Source organism: Chamaea fasciata, unplaced genomic scaffold (genome assembly GCF_029207755.1).
Source record: "Chamaea fasciata isolate MVZ Bird 193981 ecotype frontalis unplaced genomic scaffold, bChaFas1.0.hap1 SCAF_3, whole genome shotgun sequence".
NCBI classification, from domain to species: Eukaryota; Metazoa; Chordata; class Aves; order Passeriformes; family Sylviidae; genus Chamaea; species Chamaea fasciata.
In genome coordinates, this window is record NW_027094088.1 from 22,063,338 (window position 1) to 22,079,138 (window position 15,801).

A 15,801-nucleotide genomic window follows, 5' to 3' on the forward strand; every position below is an offset into this window, starting at 1 on the left:
ACCTATTTAGTACAAAAAGGTACATCATGAAGCCCATGAAGGGCACTGTCCCAGGATACCTGCATTAGCAAAGCACTCCTTCGGTGGATGCAGCTACTCCCATAAACTTGGATTTTCTGCAAATACAGCCAACTCAGGAGAGGTGAAACCCGGGCACATTTTCAGACACAGTTTGCCAGTACAACAAGAACAGCACACAAAGTTTACAGGTTCACAGCTCTGCCACCCCGGCTCACACAGCTATGCCAACAGAAATCTAGCATTTCCAAAAGTGCTATCTGTAGTCTAGACAAATCCACGTGGTGTCTGGCACTCTAAAAGTTAAGTTGATAGTAAGAGTGACTTTTTCTTAAAGAGATTGTAAATACTGAGTTATAGCAAGACTATATCCCTTAATGAGTTCCTATAGATAATTTATGCTCTTCTTCCTACACTCAGCCACGCATTTTTATTTTCTCATACATCACACTGATGCTGGCAGTAAATCTCTACAATATCTAGTCCTCCCTCCGTAACAGAAAAACTCATTAATATGCCCCAGCTGCTTTAGGACACTTTCACATGAATTTATGAATATTCAAATTCCATCTAGTACTCAGCTTCTTTGTGTCCAGCCACTGCTGTCATAAAGAGCGGCTGCCAAAGATCTTGCAATACTTTCATTAGCTTTGAGCCCTCACATTATGAAATCAGCAATATATTTAGTGTCAATAAAGCTCTGGGAACAGCCTCATTTTTCAAGAGCCAGTGGCAATTGGAGGCTTTCAGCATCTTGCCTGACCAACTTGCAAATGCTGTGTTGCAGCAAGTGAGGCCTTTCACACCACGGAAATTTCTCAGAGCAGCTCCTGTCACCTCAGCACAAGACACCTGTCATTGCCATGCTGGGGGCAGATTTCTTGCAAAGTACAACACACTTCCCAGGAAGAAAAAACTTGGAGGGATAGGTGATTTTTCAGCTTTGATGGAAACTGGCCTCACACTAGGTGAAGGAAAGGGAAGCTTTCCTGCACACCTCAACATTACAGGGGAATCAACACATTGTTCACACAGAGAACGAGACCGTATGCCCAACCCTCCTGCTAAAGCAGGTTCATTTGGAGCAGGTTGCACAGGTAGGTTTTGAATATCTCCACAGAAGGGGACTCCATAACCTCTATGGGCAGCCCATTCCAGTGCTCTGCCAGCCCTAAAGTAAAAATTCTTTTCCTCATACTTAGATGAAACTTTTGAGTTTCTGCCCATTGCTCCTTGTCCTGTCACTGGGCACCACTGAAAATTGTGTCTGGTCTCATCCTCCTGACTTGGCCATGTAAATTTTAAAAGGTCTGAAATCTAAACCAGAAACTGTAAGTTTCATAAAAACAACTGGAATTTTGGTTTCATAAAAATGACAGGAACTTCAGACAGCTTTGCACACGTTCTCTTTCTCAAAACTGGAGAAGCCAAGACCAGGCAAGTGTTAGAGCTCTACAGCAGTACAACAGGATCTGGGCAGCAACACATGCTCCTGACAGCTCCACTCCTCCCAGCAGTCCCATCTACCCAATCCAGGAGCAAAGCAGCACACATCTTAGGACTCTACACTGTTCAAGTCCAGAACACACCACATTCAAGCAACTGTGCCTGGAAAGCTGGCAGCCCCTGAGGGGTTGGACCATTTCCAGGGGCACCATCCTTAACCACACAGAAGTCCTGCCACCCCATTCCAAGAAGTTCCAAGCAGCAAAAAGGAGAGGAGTCAGACCCCAAGCAAACTCTAAGGCAGATAAACAGAGAAAAGGGCTCCACTTGGGAGATGCCTCAAAACCACAGGCACATCTCCAGCTGTGAGCATTGTATCTGTTCCCTTCTAGGAAAGGGAAGGCCTCATAAGCCAGGCTTTTATCCAGCCCAGGAAGACAACGACCTTTTAAGTGGTAAGTGCTGAGCATAATTCATTTTCATCCTTTGAAAAAAGTAATGGGACAAATTTCAAAATGAGCGAGCAGCTTGAAAATTGGTTTAAGCTTCTGTAAACCCATCTATCATTCAAGGCACAAGATTTGTTTTAAACTAGCTCCACCAGAGCAGTGAACATTAGATAAAGGAGGTGAGAAAGATTGCTGTCAGCAAGACGAAAACCTGAAACACAAAGCTGAGATGAGAACTGGAATTTTAGAGTGAGGGACCATTAGTTTAATGACAGAGAGCTGGGAAGAACTAGAGACAGACCAGTCTATGTGAGTAATTATATTCTGCTTATCTAAATTTCACCTAAAATAAAAGCATAATGTTGTCAACACCCTTCCTGCCCTAACCTGCTAATTTATTAGGTTCTGTTAAAGAGCTGTCCTAAGCATGATGCGCTTCTAACATGCAAGAGACCCCAGTTCTCTGCTGCCAGGCTCCCTGAGCACACATTCATACTTGCCCTGCACAACTCACCACCAGCCAGCACAAGTACACCACATGGACAGAACAGCAAGACAAGCAGCAAGGCAGAAGCGTGGACACATCTTAAACAGTCCATTGCGAGCCTCCAGGGAAAACTATTGCGCCCAGGATATCAAAGCTCCTGCTGCATTTTGCACAGCTAATCCCTTCCTACCACCCGCAAAGGGTATTTCAGCATAACCAGAATATCAGGACTTACTTAGTTTACAGAAAAACAGCCCAGCCCTCCCAGCCCAACACCAACAAGCAGAGTTTCCCCACCCCTGTGCATGCAGCTCTGGCCTGCAGCCAGGCAGCTCCCACACAGCTGAGCAAGAACAGCCCTTCCACTCCTTGGTCTCAATGGTCATTTGCCACCCATCGGCAAGCTGGGACACTCCTCACAAAGGCAGCAACAGAGGCAGCTGTGGCCCTGCCAGAGGAGCTGTGGCACAGAGGAGACAGCCCTCCCATGCCATGGTGCTGCAGTGCTTAAATACCAGGTGATCAGGGACAAGGGCACTGGACCAATTCCAGTGACACTTACCCACTTAGAGGTCTGGTTTTTCTGATCTCGAAGAACTGTGTTCCTGTGTGATTGTATCTGTATTTTGTCTGTTAAAGGAAAGTAACTTGAACAGTCAAGCAATAAAATAACACTGCTCAAAAGGCAAATTTCAGCATTCCTGATGAAACACAAAACAGGTGGTAAAAGCCGTTGACTCTCAGATATGAAACACAAAGCAAAACTTTTCACTTGTCGTTTTATGGGACCTATGAACAGCACTAGGTGCAGAGTCAAGTATTAAGGCTGACCATTTAAAATAACACTAGGTCCCACTCACTACTAGGTTGCAAGTTTGAAAAGAAGTCTCCCACTTGGGCAAGAGAAAGCTTTCATAACCTACACAAACCAATCAACATAACCCATGGACTGAAAAAAATTATTTCCTTTAGAAATCTTTTAATTCCATCATCCACATGGCTCACCTATGACCTGTCAGCCAAAACTATTGCAGGTGCATCCATTCACACTTAGAAAATACAAACCATTCTCTAAAAAAATACAATGCTCTTGAAATGAAAACAACCAGCTAAGTGCAAGTCAAGGTCATCAGCTAACACTAATAGTAGAAAAGTTCATCACAAATGATGCCAGCAGACAGTCAAACAAATCTCAGCACCACTTGCCTAGAAGCATCACCAGAAGCAGCCTCTCCCTGCTCCTTGAGCATTACCGTTCAAGCAGCAATGCAATAACTCAGACCAGGAAAAAAATCTGTACAGTAAAAACCAAACCAAAACAAAAAACCCAATAAAGCTCTGTAAAAAAAAAAAAATCACACTGCCCTTACTTTTGCTAGGGTACTTTTCCAGTTGAATCTCTTTCCTAACCTAGTACCCAAATTCTATTTCCACCAAAATGTTCATGCCAGTAAAACTGGTGATACCAAGGCAGATACCATGGCACAAGCAGGTGACCCCATGGAACAAAGAGTTGCTTGCAAGGCATAAACAGCACAGCTGCTGGATGTATAACTATAGCCTAAATAAAAACTCCAGCTCTCACCAGGATGCCCTGAACTGGCTTCAATTAGAGTTCAGAAAGCTCAACAAACAAGGCTTTACTTCCCTCCTGCCTTCAAAACCTAACTCATGAGGCCCTTTCAGGGTGCTCTGCACAAAGCATACATCCTCTTTCAGCCCTCAAAGGAAGCTCACTCCCCAGCCCGCTCTGAAGCTTTTCTGAACACAGATCCAAATCCTGTGCCTAAGGCCAGCTCCTGCTACGTAGCAGAACGCAGGATTTCAAAATCACTATGGGGTGAGGTGGGGGATAATGTAATTTTTGGAGCTCTATATATATAGACACAGTATCCTCCCTAGCACAATCCCAGCAAGAAACAAGCCTCTTGTCCTGGCCAAGTGGCCGCCATAAAGAAGGGAAATGCACCATCCCCCTGCAGAGCAGGCAGGCCCCAGCCTCCCACCCCACAACAGCTGCTGCAGCCTTGATCCCAACCACAACTCCCCACCAAGATAACCATGCCTGCTATTTTTGGATGTTCTTCCAGCTGCCACCCATATCCTTTCTTAATCCTTACCAGGACTTTACACTCATTCCTCATCCCCACAGTTTCCCCCCCACCCCCACAGACAAGAAGGCAGAGTTTAGGAAAAAAAGGGAAACAGAAGAGCAGCATCTGGGCCAGCAATGTTCTCTGGAATTATCTCTCAGCAACGGAAAGTCAGGAATTGGGCATGGGGCAGTGGCAGAGAGGCCAGATAAATGTGTTGATCCCTGATGAATCCCCCAAGCAAGGTGGGACATCTGGAAGGGAGATTCCTTTGGTCAGTTCCTGCATCACAGGCAAGCCTGCCCACCTGGGGATCATGACAGCTGCTTGTGCCCCCCAAGCACTCCCTGCAGGCTGAGTGCACAGGCAATCCTCAGGGAACCTACAGGGCCTGCCAAGGCAGAGGGAGAAAGGGTTTGCCACAACACTGGTTCTCTCTTAGTCACTTTATGACGAGATGCCATATTATTTCTCCAGGCATCATGATCCGATCATAATATCCTCATAAATCAACTTCAAAATAAGCACTTCTATTCCTACCAATGACACTTCAGTTAAATTTTTCAGTATAATTTAAAGTTAATTACATCTCCCAGAGGATTGCTATGACAAGCTCAGTGCTGCTACCACAAATCCCTGGAGGCATCCTTTTACCCCCAAATGATCCCAAGCCCTTGCAACCAGCTAAAGCTTCAGTAAAGCTCTGTTAAATCACACCAGGCGTAAGTCAGCCTTCTTTCCGGAGACCACACGCTGGAGAAGGATACTGCAGCATCTTCATGTAGGTCTGTATTGCCTGGAGCCATTCTGGGATTGACATGGAGAGCTTGTAGTTTGGCACTGGCGGCACTGAGGGCTGGACACAAGAAAAAAGATAAAGAGGTTAGACAGCCACGGCTCCCTGCAGAGCAGATAAGTGATTTATTCGAGCAGAGCCATGTGCTTAGTGCAACACAACGCAGCAGCACAGATGGCTTAAGCCCCACGTGAACTCAAGCATCAGGCAAAGTCATCCTGCTGACCACAGGGGCTGCCCCAGCAGCAGAGCCAGCCATGTCCCTGCACAGAGAAGCCATGGCAGGCGGATCATCAGAGCTGCCAACATCCCTCAAACATCATCCTATGCAGGTAGGCAGCCCAGCACAGAAAGCCTATGCTTCCCATTTTGCCCCCAGCACAGGGCAGTTTGGATGAGCAGAGTCCCAGCACTGACTCTGCTGTTCTTCCTCCCCTAGGAAGTCATTTCAGGTCTAATTTTTGGCCTCCTTCACCGCAAGAGAAAGATAAAAGGAGACAAGGATCCCGGGCTGCATAATTTCCCATCTGCCATGTGTCTGCAGCACGCTTGCTGGGGAGGGAGAGCACAGCACCTAGAAGACCACCTGGGACCCAAATATTTAATGACATTAAGACACTTAAAGATATAGACTGGCAACATAATGGGATTTTTCCAAAATCTCATAAGACATCTGCTTGTGCCTAAGCATTTTAAGAAGGCAGGCCCTCAATCCATGTTTAATCCCCACAGCTATTTGGTTCCTGAGCCTGCAGCCAAGCAGGAAGGGGGCACAGCCTTGTTCCAAGTCCACTTATTTCATGGGTGAGACCACAAAACATGGGGTCAGCAGATATTAAAGTGGACAGCATGGATAAAAAGAAGTTACCACAATTCTCACAGTGGCGGAAGCAGTTTATTTGAATATTAATACAGATTTGAATTCAGGAACCAGCAATTTGGGCAGCTGCAACAAGGTGCAAAGAAAAGCGTCTGTGGGCCCACATCGCCGTAACCATAGTTTAAAGCTCATAAAGTGACATATCACCATCCTTAATACACTTCAAGTCAGCAATTACTGATAAGAATAGCAAGTTCAGGTGCTATGGGACCATCTCTGCCACATAGACTTTCCTCTCCAATTCCCACCTCCGTTAAGATTGCGTGTTTGCTTTTAGAGAACGAGCACCAGTAATCCCAAGGCAACAAAACCCAGCATTTACTACACACAGTGAGTTACTACAGTCAAGCAGTAAGTACACCTTGGAGAAGGGGGGAAAAAACACCAAACCAGAGATTCCTACACCACTGGCACACAGAGACACTGTAAGTGGCAAGCAGATGGCAAGGCTTCCAGCTCGCCCCCGCCATCCCAGTGCTACACAGGCATGCCTGCACACATGAGCTTTCTCCTCTCACCACTGGGAGTTATGAGCAAGACTCATTAGCGTTTCTTAATCATGATTTTCATGCCTAAGCTCTTCATTAGAGGCATTTTTTGGTTCCACAGGTTCCTTTCTCACGCAGCCCCTTTGGGCTGGATGAATTATTCACCTGTCCCTTCCAGCACGAAGGCAGACCTGGACTCAACACACCAGAGAAGGTTCAAGTTTCAGAAGCAGCAAGGAGCTGACAAAGGGAATTATGGCAGGGCTGTCACACCTTCCCAGGGTGGCCATTTCTGCTCCAACATACTCAGTCCTTTGCTTCAAAGATACAGAAGCTCTAGCTGCTTGCATTGCACTTACACAACACCCTGAGGCAATGGGAGCCCCAGCCAGTGAGGGGCCTGGCAGCTGCAGAAGTGGGGATTTCATCCTTTTCCCAGCCCTCACACTCCTGTGGGACCCAGGACGGCACCCCATAGGGATAGAGCACCTGTGTGACAGACACAGCCCTTCCTGAAACCCACAGTGGCCTCCCTCAGCAGAGGGTTCAGACCTCCAAGTGAGGTGCTCCCCATCTCCAAGGTAAGGGGATCACATTATCCAAGGAAGATGATCGTGTCAGATACCAGAGCATAGCCTAGGAAAGAGAACCAGGGTTTTCCCACTGACTAGAACATATTCCAGTTACCTCAGCAGGCCTGCTGAGCCAGGAGGCCCAAGCCCCTCCAGATCTCAGCAAGAAGGGAGGAGCATCCATAAGCCTGAGCCCACGTAGGGCAGCACTGCTCTCCTCTCTCCAGTGCAGGGCAGGCAGTACACACACACAAACCATGCTGCCAGCCAGGCCAGGCAGTGGGGAGCCACATGCCACTCCCACTACTTCCTAACATTTTCCCCCTCCTGATCCCTGCCCCAGCTGCAGGAGGACTGATCCTGGGCACCCACCCAGCATGAACAGAAGCCAGGGCTGCATAATACAACAAGGGAAGGAAAGCACAGCTTTGTTGTGATTGAGAATGCAGCCCTCCAGCTCCTGGTATGCATCCACAGCAGCAAGGAGCAGGCAAGGGTTTGTAGCAGGAGGTAATGGATGGCAAGAGGAAATGCAGACACAGCACTGCAGATCATGAATTTGTAAAGCAAGTGAGATTCAGAGACGAGTCAGATGAAAAGCCTTGACCTTATATCAGTCTTTCCAAGGAACAGCAGCTCCAGACAGTGGAGCTGCTGCAGTGCAAGACCACGTGGCAGAGCTGGAGACTCATCCCATGGCTGGAAATGCTGTAGTCTCAGTTCACCACAGACATCCTGTGTGAAACTCATTTTGCTCCATTCCACTGTCTCACTTAATCACCAGAAAGTCATTTTCTACTAGCTCCCCCTGCAAGCACACTGTTACTCAGCACGGATGAAGTTGACAGGCAAGAGTCCTCAAAGCTGCTGAGAGGTTTAATTTATAACAATCGCAAAATATTTCAAAGATCACAGTACAGGTAAAGGACTGCACAGCCCTTCCAAACTGTGAGCCTGCACTGTTCCCAGAGCTCAAGCCAACAGTCAGAGGTGGGGACCCCACAGGTTCCGAAACTGCCCTTGCAGACAAGCCAGCTTTTTGTAAGGACTCTGCCTCCCGAGAGAGACATAGCCCTGCACCTCTGCAGTTTGCATCTGTTCCAGTAAGGACATCCTCACTGACACAGCCAGAAGCTACTTACCACCCTGCGTGTATGATTGCTGAGACTAATGCCAAGATGATTAGAGCAATCAAGTGGAGCTTCTTGGAGAGGGGATGAAAACTCTCTCCCATCACTAGGGATTAAGAACAGATCAGATGCAGAAATGGAGCAGTTGCACACGCCACTCATTCAGCCTGAACCAACTATCAATGCAAGCAGATTACAAATCATCTTCTCATAGGCACAAGTTTCCCTCATCACCCCCAAACAGCAGTACCTGATCTTTTGCAGGGTGACACATACCCAGCAGCATAAGCCAATTAAGAAAATTTGTACCACCATTTAAGGAACAGGTCTTCACTCACATTCCTACTCTGATCCAGAAATTACCACTACAGCTTCGGTAATCCACTACCACTTTGTAGGAAAAAAAAAAAAAAAAAAAAAAAAAAAAAAACCAAAAAAAAAAAACCACAAACAAACAAACAAACAAACAAAAAAAAAACCCTTCTCCTAACCTTCATTTGCTCACCTGAGCTGTGTTGGCCCTAATAAGGCCCAGGTAGTCCTCAAACTACTCTCTGACCCCAGAGGTCCCACACTTAGCCAGCAAGAGTTAATCACAGAGGGCACCACATCCTCCTGCCCCTGAAGAAATTAATCACTGTAACAGAGATTTTGCTTCTGGGCAGTGCTGGAGGAGTACAACTCCTATAGCATTGGGCACTGACCATCACCATCAAATGGTTTGGCCAGGGAGATTTCAAAACAATTTTTATTCTGCCCAGCTTACACGCATGCTACAGAGAGTCAGCCCAGGGCTGTGGCACTGAGGAAGAAACCATGGGCAATGCTCTCTGGGACAATCCCACAGGAATACAGTGTACAGGCCAGCATACTGGAGCCACTGGCATGTCTCTCACTAGATGCTTTGTCAGTCACCACGGCTGTCACCAGTAAAAGTTACATGCTCCGGAGCTGGGAAGTAAAGGATGAAAGTCAAGTCTAGCAAGTGCTTTGCCATCTCTTAACACCAAATGGGCTTGCAGGCCATCTAGACTGGCCTAAGCTGGTCAGGCTGCTGAAACAAGAAGTTCTGCCCTCTCCCTGCCCCTTCATTTCCACCTCAAGTGCTTGTGTAAGTACAAGATGAACCACACCAAGGAACCACAAACTCAGCATAACCTGATCATTCTTTAGCTGGATATGCTCCCCCATCCAAACAAAGGCTGGTTCCAGCACAAGGAGAGCCGAGTGGAAAGAGATCGTCCCTTTTGCACTTGCACTGGACTAAACATTGCAGAAGAGAGATGAAAGGCCTTTTCACCCCACATCTTATTTGACAAGCACCTTCTCAATACAGCCTTACACAATTAGCTTTCAACTTCCCTGTGCACAGAATTTCCTTTCTACTCCAAGAAAAGAACAGGCATATGGTTCATGTCAGTATCACTGACAGCTTGGACCATGACAACAGCAGTACAACCGTCTCACCCCAGAGCTCAGAGGGGTGCATGAATCAACCCAGACTTCAGCTCACATTACTGCTGCTTGATGCGAGGAGTGAATCAAGCTCAAAGTCTGCCAAAGGAGAGAGTGTTAAAGACATTGTGAGCAGTAATACAGCACAGTGTCGAAAAGCTTTGGAACAACAGCAGACATCAACAATTTATTTGGTGGCTGGAGGAAAAAAGATTTGGGTGAGGCAGCGCTGTTTGGGGCTTGTACTGAGGAACGTACCAGACAAAAGCATTTGGAATCTTTCCACATACTGGAAATGAAATGTCTGAGTTTTAAATCCCTTGTTACACTTGAGGAGCAACGCTGCGTTTAAGGAAATGCCTGTGTTCCAAATGGAAAAGAAAAACCTGCTTTAAATTGCACAAAGTGCTTCACTCAGCCCCTGAAGATTTCTTTTAACTCTCGTTTTCTGCTTTTTTCTTCCCAAGCTAAAAGGAGTAATTTTCTTCCCTTCTTCCCCAGGACACCAACTGCATCCCCTAAGCACCCCGCAGCCCCCGTGCCCCGTTCCGGGGACGGCAGACGCCCCATCCTTCTCCCCGCTGCGCCGAGAGCATCCTCCGGGCTGCGGTGTCACACCCTCCCGCCGGCCCCGGCGCCTCTCGAGGCGCACAGAACGCGGCCGCCGCCGGACCTCGGGCTCCGCGTCACCGGCTCCTCCCGCACGAGGGGACACACGGGGGCTTCGCCTTACCCGAGCCAGGCGGGTGGCGCTCCGGATGGCCGCCGCCACGGCACCGCCGTCGGGATGCACCCGCTCCACGTGCCCCCACATCCGCTCCCAGGTCTGCCCGTCCATGGGGAAGCCGCTCTTGTTCACCAGGAAGAGCGAGCCGCCGTCCCGCTGCTGCTCCTGCTCCTCCTCCTCCGAGCCCCCGCCGCTCCCGCCGCCGCCCGCCGCCCGCGGCTGGGCGCTCCGCGACCGGCCCCCCTCCTTGCCGGCCGCCGCACGCCGGCTGCTCCCGCGGCCGCCGCCGCCGCCCGCCATGCCCGTCATGGCCCCGCGGCCATGCCCGGGACCGGGACCGCTGCCGGGATGTGCCCCGCGGCCTCGCCGCCGCTCGGCCGCTCCGTATGTGTATGTCTGTGTGTGCGCCTGTGACCGGCGTGCGGAGGAGCCTGCCGGGGGCGCTCCCTCGCTAGCCGCGTTATCCCGCTCGCTCCGGGCGCCCCGTCCCGACCCCGGTACCGGCCGCGGCCGCGCTGGGGGCGCGCCCCGCGCCGCGCGCCATGCCGCGCGTTACCGCGCGACCGGCCGCCCGCCCGCCCGCGGCGCGCCCCCATTGGCCGCCGCAACAAAGAGGGGCGGGGCCAGCGGGGCGGGGCGGGCCGCCACTGGCGGAGACGCCGCCGGGAGGCGCCCCCTGCTGGACGGCCCGAGACACCACAACCGGGCGGCGCAGTTGGAGCGCCTTCGCCCGCAGCCGAACAGAACCGAACCGAACCGAGCCAGGTCCAGGTCGAGCCCGGCCCGGCCCAGCCCAGCCGAACCCAGAAGAGCCGAGCCCGGCTCCTCCGAGCCGAGGAGATGCCTTCAAGCCAAACACAGCCCAGCCCGAGCCCAGCCGTGCGTGATGGACGCCGGAGGGTGAAACTCCTCATCGGAGAGAGCCGGGCTGTTCCGTCCTTCCCAACGGAGCTGGAAGATCCCCTGCTAAGCACTCAGCGTTACGGCGGTAGCAGTGAGAGCCCATCCGGAAGGCAGAGCGCTGCGAGAGAGGCACCGGGCGCTTGTGAGGGGTGGGCAGAGGAGCGCCCCGGGCCCGGGCAGAGAACTGGCCGTGCTGCCCTCTCCAGCGCCCACCGTGCCTTGATGGCTACGGCCACCCTCGGACGGGAATTTTCAGCTCTTCATATCAAGCACAACAGTTTAATGCATCTCCTAGAGCTCCGAGTGACCCCCCCATCGGATACAAATATTCTGAAAAACGTTGCTCGCGTCCCCTGCCCATGCACTCAGAATCTGCTGCCACTCTGATCTCCCCTGCTCCCAGACAGGAATACATTTCTGCGGTGCCCTAATCAGCTTCCCGAAGGCTCTCAGCAGCCAGGAGTGTATGTTGAGTTGCTAATCACTCTCCACAGGAGCCGATGTCTCTGTGAGTCCTACCCGTAATCCTCCCTGCTGTCCCCTGGCCACATGGTATGCCAGAATCTCATCAGGGGGTTTAACAGGAGGGAGGACAGCGAAAAGCTGTTCCATCAGCTAAAGCAAATCAAGGGCTTCAGTTTACATGGTTTGCCCAGTGTCAGGTTTCAGCCCAAGAGATTTTGGTGTAGGAAACCCCCCGAGCTGAATGTGGGGGCTCTGTGTGTAAATGGCAACACAATCCGGGGGAAAGGGGTAAAGGTCAGAGTGGATTTAGAGCTGCTGTGAAGTCTTCACCCTCTCCACTATGTCCTGCATTTCCCTAATTATCAAGCAAATGCAGCATTTGGAGGGAAAATGTGCATCCATGCTGGGCTGAGATGATACACACACACCCACACGCACACACGCACCCTGCTGGGTCTGGAAGCAGGAGCAGGATCCCAGGGGAAGCACAGTCTCTCCTTCTGGAGCGCAGATGATGCTGAACATCAGCAAGATGTGAGAGCACCAAGATGAGCTCCCAATGGGAGATGATGAAACACAGAGACCCAGAGAGGCTGCAGATGGCTGCAGACACAGAGGAGAGGGCTCTCAAGGAGCCAAGGGAGGCTCAGTGCAAGGAAAGGAAGGCCAAGTAAGTCTGCAAGTTCACTGGGGCAGAGCCAGGGGGAAGCCTGAAAATCATTGAGACCTGGGTCTTAGAACTAATGGGACTGTGCAGGTGGTGGCATCCATGTGTGAGCAGCTGAGGGGCACACTGCATGTGACAGAGCCTGCAGTACTGAGATTACACAGCAGAATGTCATCCTCAAAGATGCTGATACACAAGCTGACAGCCACATATATCCCAGAGCCTTGTTCCCTGTTGGAACAGGCAACCATGTTGAGGCTGTCACAGCCTTGCTCAGTGCTTCTTCACTGCCCAGAGCAGCCAGGAACCTTCAGATTGTGTTTTCTTACACCCACCCACTTCTTAGCCGCCCTGGAAGGGTGAAGATTAGAGTGATGCTATGCGCTTTGCAGTTCAAAGCCTCCTGCATCCACCATGTCAGGGCATGCTCCATGCTGGAGGGAAGGACTCTCCCTGACCGGACAGGTAAGGGGGCATGGCAAGGTTTGGACACCACAGCTCTGTTCATAGCAGCCTGCAGCATTCAGACCACTTCCAATCAGGACTGAAAGAAAGAAAATTCTTACCAGCTCCTCCCTGATGCTCAGACAGAAGAGTGACATGTTGAACTCCCAGAGGTCAGTCAGTGTGTCCAAGGCCAGCTGTGGGGCTGGAGAGGCAGGGCAGAAGTTAGCTGAGGTCCTGGAGCTAAAGGCAACTTTGAAACAGCCTAAGGAAATAAGAGTCCCCTAAGTCTCTCCAACTAAGGGAAAGTCTTAATAACCCTCTCACCAGCTACAAATTAAGCATAAAAATAGAATAATGCTGCTTTGGATTAGCCAAAGCCCTCCCTGGTATTAGTTATGAACAGACATTCAAGATGAGTAAAAGCAGGATGGGGTATGCATCATGCCCCCAGTATCCAATGGCTTTCACCTCGTGGGGTCACCTAATTTGGATACCGTGACTCTCAGCAGAGCTTCCTTTCTCCCTGCTCTGTTTGCAGGTCTTCCTCTCACACCAGGTTCCTGCCCAACCTCTGTCCCAGTGTTCCAGACCTGATTGACGTTGAAATTCAGTCACTTTGTGTGGATGTACCTTTCTAAAGCTAGCTCTGAACAGCACCTCAAATCAAGTCTTATTCCTAATGCAGAGCTCATTGCTACCACAGCTGCTTTCTGGGTCAAAGGAACTAATTTGATCATACAATCATCATGTAAGAGGGTTTTAACCTTCATTATTTCCAATTGCAGACTCATTTAAATGCAGCATTCAAAAGGCCCTGCAGTGCAATTACACAACCGAGTGCAGGAAAATTAATAGCTCTTAATTTGCACCATGGCAGCAAGGTGATATCAGCATTGGCACTTTTTTCCAAGCAGACTTCTTCTCCAAAGTGCCATCCCCACACTCCCACAAGGAGTCCCAGTGTCCTCCTCCTCTGAAAGCATCCTCTTGCAAACAGCAATGAATTCAGCCCAGCCACACAGCAAACCCTTACTGCCCTGTGATATTGAGCAGAGGAAGTTCATTCACGTATTTATTTGGGCTTGTCTGGGAAAACACTTCCTCTATTACCCATTGTTTCCAAACAGCCCTTCTTGGGCAAGGAGCCAGCAGCAGCAAGCTTTCCTGGGCAGCAGCTCCAGGCTGACCTGGCCTCAGGAGAGGGAGCTGCAGCCAGGCTGGTGTCATTTGCTGCCTCATGGCCTGCGAGGTCTCATGCTCCTGCTTTGCTGCTTTGAAATTCGGTGGTTTTCTGATCTGCAGATCTTTCTACTCTGCTATCAACAAACCTTGTTATGTGAAAATACTTCTCACTGTGAACAGGAATGCCACCCTGTGCTACCAGGGCCGCAAGGGGGGCAACAAACCCAGAAGTGAAACAAGAGCAGCAGCAGCACTGCAGCAAAAGATGGGCTGGTCAGCCGATTGCCCTTGCAGATCCCCTGCTCTGCCTGGGCAGCCCTCGCTCTGCAACCTTGGACCTCTCCAAGCCAGGCCACGTGGCAATTCCCCGGGTCCCAGTCTACAATACCACCCTTCTCGGAGCCACAGCCATGCCACAAAGCTGACCCTGGTGCATTTGCTTTGATGCCTCTGCAGGCAGGCAGAGGCAAGCTGCTCCAGCAGCCCAGCCAGCAGGGGCAGGAGACACGTTTTGTTCCAACCCTCCTAGGAACAGATGAAGTTTTCTTTTGTGCAAGAAGGGGGTGTTTAAATCTGCTGCCATGCAAGGCAGTGCTGGGAAGCAAAAGCTTGTTCATCTTTTTCCTTCTATCAGATGGTAACAGGACAGATCTGGACCTTGGTTGTTTCCCAGGTCAGTAAAAGTGGACACTAAGTGCTCTGCACTCACTGAAGGTATCAGTATCAGCTACTGGTGGAGCAAGAAATGTGCCCAGTATCTCCAGCTGGCAGCAGTCAGTGCAAAAGCCTGAAGCTTGGGTACGTTCCCGGTGAGAGGAAAGCTGATGTCTTTACAAACAATTTGATGGGTGAAGATCTGGGTGTTAACATCTTTGAAATGGGCTTTAATGTTTCTGCTAACTCTGGGCAGCACATTCGTTGCAGAGCCCAGACAGCTCAGCTCTTTAAACAAACAAGGAGGGGTCTGCACAGGCCTGAGTTTCTGAACTTTGGGGTAAACTAGTAGGTTCAAGGGGGGAATATGTGGTAGGCAGTTCGGGAAGGCTATACCGTCCTAATATCTCGGTCAATGGCGAAAGGAAGAGGGCAAGGTGAAGCCGGGAGTTTAGGATAAAAGGAGACTGCACCCTCTGAAACCTCGAGAGAGAAAACCCCGCGGGTGCGTGCCCTGGCGGACTCCCTTTATTCCAATAAAGTTGCAGGACACCTCTGGTGTTTGTGGATTTGCCTGACACCAGCTTAGGCACACTATTCTGCTAAAGTCAGGCCAAGTGATCTTAATGGCCTTTTCTGCATTTAGGAGCCAGCAAAGCAGTTGCAGTCCAGAATAGTTAATCCTACAGAGGTGCTTCAGCTTTGCAGAGGCAGCAGAAAAACACAGGTCAAGAAAATTTGCCTGCTGTAAGTAAATTGCATTTTTTCAATGCAAATATTGGCCCATTTCCTGAAAAGACCATAGTGACCTCATTTGATCCTTTGAAAGGAATATAAAATTTATTTGTTTGGGGCTTTTTTTCCTAAATTGAACGTTATGCTGGAATGGGATTTTTTTAGTAATGAAATTAAAGGTCAAACTGTGATAAGGATGCAACCATG

At 50.0% G+C, this 15,801-nt stretch overlaps 1 protein-coding gene across 2 annotated transcripts in view; it reads right to left on the bottom strand.

The window, feature by feature from the left end:
* Positions 1-11,042, bottom strand: part of VASH2 (vasohibin 2) — a 33,954-nt gene extending 22,912 nt beyond the window's left edge. Inside the window, exons 1-3 of one of the 2 annotated variants that reach the window (XM_066178297.1) lie at positions 10,548-11,042; positions 5,261-5,349; positions 2,963-3,019 (exon numbers count right to left, since the gene is read on the bottom strand). In XM_066178297.1, coding sequence (XP_066034394.1) covers positions 2,963-3,019; positions 5,261-5,349; positions 10,548-10,850 — 449 coding nt within the window. In that variant the 5' untranslated portion in view covers positions 10,851-11,042. Of the gene's footprint in view, positions 1-2,962; positions 3,020-5,260; positions 5,350-8,371; positions 8,448-10,547 lie in introns of those variants that run through there. The other variant, XM_066178298.1, reaches the window with a different exon arrangement.
* Positions 11,043-15,801: the final 4,759 nt, after the last annotated feature.